Source organism: Branchiostoma belcheri, unplaced genomic scaffold (assembly GCF_001625305.1).
Source record: "Branchiostoma belcheri isolate BF01 breed outbred unplaced genomic scaffold, Haploidv18h27 scaffold10, whole genome shotgun sequence".
Classification (NCBI taxonomy): Eukaryota; Metazoa; Chordata; class Leptocardii; order Amphioxiformes; family Branchiostomatidae; genus Branchiostoma; species Branchiostoma belcheri.
In genome coordinates, this window is record NW_017802380.1 from 3,323,271 (window position 1) to 3,329,877 (window position 6,607).

At 42.5% G+C, this 6,607-nt stretch overlaps 1 protein-coding gene across 1 annotated transcript; it reads right to left on the reverse strand.

The window, feature by feature from the left end:
- Nucleotides 1–2,256: 2,256 nt before the first annotated feature.
- On the reverse strand, nt 2,257–6,601 carry LOC109471010 (baculoviral IAP repeat-containing protein 3-like). Its single transcript, XM_019770159.1, has 6 exons — nt 6,578–6,601; nt 6,068–6,252; nt 5,336–5,378; nt 4,952–5,013; nt 4,386–4,731; nt 2,257–3,529 (listed from the first exon to the last, which is right to left on the reverse strand). Coding segments are annotated over exons 1-6 (846 nt in total). The 5' UTR covers nt 6,579–6,601; the 3' UTR covers nt 2,257–3,320.
- Nucleotides 6,602–6,607: the final 6 nt, after the last annotated feature.

Sequence of the window (6,607 nt, forward strand, 5' to 3'; positions counted from 1 at the left end):
GTTGTTCTGTAGACACATGTTCAAGGTACCCTTATACCGAATTTCAGATCATTTGGTTGTAAAACCAGGGCTCAGGATCCAAAAATCCATTTTTTGGCGAAAACTGCCCCAAAAAACCTTCATAAAAATTTTTTAAAGGCATGTACAGTATAAAAAAAATGAAAAAAAAACGCCTGGGGGTATTGGCCCACTCTACCTCCATGCCAAATTTCAAGTTATTTGGCTGAATGATGGCGGAGTTGAATCCCTCTGACTGTGTGGCAGGAGGAGGAGGAGGAGGAGAAGAAGGAGAAGAAACATCAGAGAACACAATATATTTCATCCATACCATGGTATGGACTGAAATATAATAATATGATGGCTTAGTTTAGGATGTCCTTCTATCGCAACGTACACCCCTGGTGAATAAACATGCAGAAATTTGGTATCGCTACTAGCACTTGGCTGCTAGCCAAGTTACCTTCCTTGATGACGTAATGACTGAGCGGCTCGCAGAGAACTGCCGGTTCTAGCCTCCTGTGCAGGCCCCGCGGCGGTGGGGAAGAGTTTTTAACGCGTTATTTTAATACAGCCGGCCACCTTACATAGCCGACGAGTGAAGGTTGCTTTCCGCCCACGGGGCCTGCTCCCATTCGGCAAGAAAAAAGGGAAATTAAAAACTTAGCCTCCTGTGCAGGCCCCGCGGCGGTGGAGAAGAGTTTTTAACGCGTTATTTTAATACAGCCGGCCATCTAGCCTGTGTATACAAGCTCTCGGCCGGAGGTTAATCATCACTTAATGACCCCCACCCCAACCTAGGGCGGCGGCCGCCAGGAGCGCGATTTAGTCAGGCTACCGGCCATCCTACATAGCCGACGAGAGAAGACGTGGGCGGAAAGCAACCTTCTCTCGGCGGCTATGTAGGATGGCCGGCTGTATCAAAATAACGCGTTAAAAACTCTTCTCCACCGCCGCGGGGCCTGCACAGGAGGCTAGAACCGGCAGTTCTCTGCGACCCACTAAGTCATTACGTCATCAAGGAAGGAAGGTTCAAATGCATTCCAGCGTTCTGATTGGCCGATGCGGTCACGCCGGAGGGAGTCGGGGGAATCCCCTTGTCCGGCGCGTTAAGACTTCCAGACGTCCACTATTTCTCGCACGTTCACTATATTGTATCTTTGAGTCTGAATGACTCTGATTATTCACCAGGTCCACGGGTGTGCGTTGCAATAGAAAGACAACCTAGACTATACCATGCTATTACTAGTATTTCCAACAATACTGACATCCGTATTATCCTATGCAACTTAATTTTCAACAAGTGCGGCAGCGGCTAAAGCACCTCCACGGCGCACAGGTGAGTTCTGTTTAACTACACATTCAAGTTTCGTTCCATGCCAAGTTCTAAATCCAAGTTCTCGCCAAGTATAATGTGACCGACAGCAAGTTACCGCTTTATATTCCACCCGTACATGTGCATTTGACGTTATAGCACCTCGCATGTATTCTTTTGACATTTTCCTCAAATTTGCTAGGTTGCCTGTAATCTCAGTGAGATAAGCAAAGAAGGATGGCTGTCTGTCAAAACACCGAAGTGCCTGGGCATTACAGCATTGAGCGTTATCATCCCACTAGTATGGGTAGTGTAGCCTATGGTGTCAGTGAGGTGCAAAGGAGGCCAATCCGTCAAAACACAGAACCTCGACATTATAACCATGGGTGTTTCGGCACGACGGACTTTGGCGTCGGTGACGTGCAAGGGAGGCCTCTCCGGCAAAACACAGAAGTACCTGGACACTATGACTATGGACGTTACCATCGTTTTATGGGAACCATTGCCTATGATGTCAGTGAGGTGCAAGGGAAGCCTATTCACCAAAACACTGAGGTTCCTGGGCGTTACAACATTGAGTGCTACCATCATTCCACCACAGACTTTGCTGAGAACGGAGTCACAACTGAACAAGCCCTTGGAGCATACAACGTGCAAGATTGTTCGTCCATTTACATCTAGAAAAACTCAGCCGAAGGATTTATGTACACATGCATGAAGACGTTCAGGTATATATTTTTATCCTGGTCTTTTATAGAGCAGTTAAGTCCTCTAAAATAGAAGCTGCCCTATACAATTGTTGTCCAATAAACTTGTCAATATCAAAATAAATATCACAGATAAGGTTATATTTTAATGCATATCAACAAAAACATATGTCTACCAAACTCATCTGTCACTACTTTTCTACTTGTACAAAGAAAGCAAAAGTTGTACCAGTATTTTTGGTAGTCCTTTTATTCATTGTACATTTATGTTTTGCGAATAGTTTTAGATAAATGACCTCTATTAAGCAGTACGTTAAGCTTTCCTGTGGACTTTGTGGCTTATTGTGGACTGACTGATTTAAAGTTTACATATTTACATGTTCCAAGTTTTAGAGTAAATCAAGAAAATAGGGGTAAGAAATTATTGATATTGCAAAAATGATGAATTATATTGATCAATGTTCTGAAAGAACAAAAACTAAAATTATGAAATCTAGGAAATTTCATACGGAAATTGTCAGTCAGAATTTGCTGCAACTTTTTGTTTTATTTTACTCATTTTATGCATGTAAGTTTAATTACAATTACAGAACTTGAAAAATTTTCAACAATCTGAGAGTAGATTTTAATATTTGTATACATGTAGTTGTTATCACTTATATTATGTACATACAGAAGGCAAGAACAATAACTCAAACATTCAACTGTAAATATCTGTAAAGCCAAATGCAAGAAATGCCTGTACAATGTATTTCAACTTGGACTTAACTTCAAACATTTCCATTGTACTGTACATTACATGATTAATTTCTTGTTGTTTTCAAAATAAGACTAGTAATCTTAAGTATAGCGTGTGGTAACATAACAGAGGTTGAAAGTAATTGCTGTGAGTACTACATATGTGATAGATTGGAAATATTTGGCTACCTTCCCTTTTCATATAAACTAAGTTTCTTCAATTTGTTCACAAGACATGTAGGGATTAGGATGAATACAGTTCAACATGAAAACACAGTAAAGGGTTCCAAACAAGATATCAGCTTCCTGTTTTCTTCTTCATCCTGGTTAAGTATATCTTAGAAGCATATCTGCCTGACTACATGTAGGTCTCTGTGCATGTGCTGGATTTGATATGTATAAGACTTAAGTTAGGATGTTGTTATTGTTTATATGATTATTGTTGTTTTCTGTATATTTTTGTTTTTATTATTTTTTCACAGTTCAAAAACTGTAACAAATTAATAACCATAAACAATAACCAGCAACCTAAACTGAACTAGTGTTTGAAGTTGAATTTCAACCTAAGACATGTACGTGCGGACAGTGCCACGAATGCTAGCCCTACAAATGGGGCACCTGCGTACGCTGGCTGCACAGTTGGCACAGACCGCCAGGTGCCCACACGGGATAAAAACTATGTTAACCTCAGCATCCATGCAGATCTTACACGTTCTCTCATCCTTGTACTTATCCAGTTCCTTCTGCAACTGTTCAAGACTGTTGCCTTCTCCTGTAGAGCAAGAGTAGTAGATGATCAGAAATGTATTGTTTAAAAAAAAAGAAAGTGAAAGTAAGGCCACACCGATTTAATTTTATGGATGACATCCTCTAAAGACCACCAAACTAGTGCGCGCGGGCAAATAAAAAAAATTCCGGCCAAAAATAAAAATGCTACTAAACCACAGGAATACAAAGCTGGTATTGTGAATATGTGGCAGTACTTAGCAACGTGTACGACATGCTTGCTTTTTGCGGTATTTATGAATCGGTACTGTACTTATGTACTGAGTACTTGAGTCGCGGAACTTCGAATTCGATAGCCTGGGTGCTCGGCTCTGTTTTGTCGCTGACTACCATGCCTAGAGCCAGGCCAGATCCTCGGTGGACGTGATCTTTTTTTTTTNTTTTTTTGAGGGCGACAGGCGAAAATCAATGCGCGCGCGGATGTCATCCATAAAATTAAGTCAGTGTGGCCTAAGGCTGCACAGAGGATAGATATGTGGTTGCCATGGAAACATCTGGCCAACAATGCAACAGCCAAAAGAAAATTTGGTTGTTTCTCCTGTTAATGTCCATCGGCCGATTTGTCGGCCATAATTGACATATTTAATGGGTCAAAGGTCACCATTGGAGGAGGTATAGTTGATGTTTGAAGCTTGTGAGGCATGTTTGATAATGCGTGTTTGATGAGTCATATTCAGCTAAAAGGCTAATGACTTTATTTCAAATTTCATCATAATAATACCCACACAATCATGGCAGATTAAAAACTACAAACTTTGGAAGCAGCATGTGAAAGACTTTTGTCATACAAATTATGAATCTGATCCGAGAAGAAAACTTGACTGATTTCATCAGCACCTTACCTGAAGCAGCAGCGGCTGGTTCCTCCATGGGTGCACTTGTTCCTGGTTGTGGTTCCTCTGTCCCACTGGCCCCTGCAGCAGCAGCAGAAGCAGATGTGGTTGTTGTTGCAGCCGGCTGTTCCAACTCCTTCAGCTTCTGTGACGCCCCCTCCCCTGGTCCAGCCCCTTTCCCCATCTGGGATGACCCTGAATGCTCCATCCTCTCCTCCTCCTCCTCCAGGTCCAGCACGGCGACGACCAGCTCGTGCGCGGACGTGAAGCCACTGCCGTGTTCCCGCAGGTGCTGCTGTACGGCGTTCCGGACTATGTTTGGGTCGAAGCCCATCTCCAGCACACCTGACACAACCTGCAGTGGTAGAAATACTTCTTTGCAATACAATGTATGTTCTGCAATATTGCAGATGAGTCAAAATTTTGATCTGCAATTTGGAAACACTTTCTGCAAATACACAAGCCTCCATACTACAACCTTCTCAACCTAATAATGCAAAATTGCAGCATTTTTCTTCCACAATATTGTAAATCTGAGACTCTGCAAAATGCTGATGGGTATTTTGAACACTGACCTGACTCTGCATCTCCACAGCCAGGCTGCTCTGGGAGGTCTGCGGTCGCGGAGCTGGCCGGCCTAAAAAAGTTCAAGTTCAGATTCAGTCTTGGCACAGCATCTGGACTACACATGACAATTTGCTCTTGAAGAATTTCAGTGAGGGACTCAGGGATGGCTCTGGCATAGTATATGCAAATTTGGCAGTGTAACAGGTCGACTGCTGAACTTTGCAAAACTTTGCACTACATTTTACAACAGAACTGGCACTGTCATTAAATTGTTCACATTTATTTTCTTCAAAAGTGTTGCCAATATCTGTTACATACATATTTCAAGGAATTTTAAATAACACTTTCCTTGCTGTTATTCATGAAGACGATGTACAATTACCAGTACTTACCAGTGCCTGCTTCATCTGGTGGTCTCATGTGCTGCTGCAGTATCTACAGAACAAAACAGACAATGTTCCATGTTAGCTGACATAGAAACAGGTAACTGGGGGTTCCTTGTTGCTCCAGCCTTAATATCTGTCCACTCTCAACCAGCCAACCTACAATTTACAATTTCCAGAACAGCACTCTAGACTAAATCAAACCAAAGAGAAATCTGCACCTAACTACCTTTGGCTGACAGATTGGACAGGGCCTTTTTTCCATGCTGTATGCATCAAGATCTTTAATATTTGTGCAAACTCAACCAGTCAACCTACAACTAAGAGCTCCAAGAACAGCATTTCAGGAGACCAAACCAAACCAATGGAAGAAAACTCTGCACACATCTTATAATTGATTATCAAATCTGGCTGACAGATTGGGCAGGGTCTTTTTCCCCAACTGCTGTCAACTCAAGACCTTTAACAACTGTTCCAGAAGAGCACAAGCTTCTATGTGAACCAAACCAAACCAAAGGAAGAGAACTAGGCACACATCATAAACTTGGCTGACAGATTGGACAGGGTTTTCTCCAACTGCTGTCAACCCAAGAGCTGTAACATCTCTCCAGTAGACAAGATCAAACCAAAGGAAGTGCACACATGCACGGCACACATCTAACAGGGTCCTTTATCTTTAACAACAATCCAGTAGACTAGATCAAACCAAAGGAGGAGAACTCTGCACACATGTACCTGTACCTGTTGCTGTGCATGGAGGTTAGGGAAGCGAGCCTGTACTCCCTGTACGTAGTCATCCCCTCTCTGCTGCAGCAGGAACTCGCACCGAGGGAACCACTTGGCGTGCTCCGTCCACGGCTCATCACCAGGCTCCCAGTTCCGCAGCCCACCGTCGCAGTAGAAGCACTTCACGTTGTCAGCAACCACTGAAGTATGAACAGGAAGGTTTGTGGAAGGTCAGAAAGAGGTTGATAATCTTGAGTAATAAACAATTATCAAAACCTGGAAATAACAAACTGCTGCAGCTGGTAAGGGTAAAATATATCATGACATCATTTCTTTTCACTAAGTCATATCTAGGTATATTTAGTACACATGTACATCTATTTGACATTATGCTACCTTCAAACTACATTGAAGAACCATACAAAGGGGCACTATTGTGTGACCAGGCCACTTCTAGTAGATTACAGCTTTTGAAGACAACAATAACCTATGTATCACAATAGCTTTGTACCATGTAATACTTACTTGTGTAGAAGAAGCCAGCTTTAGCCAGGT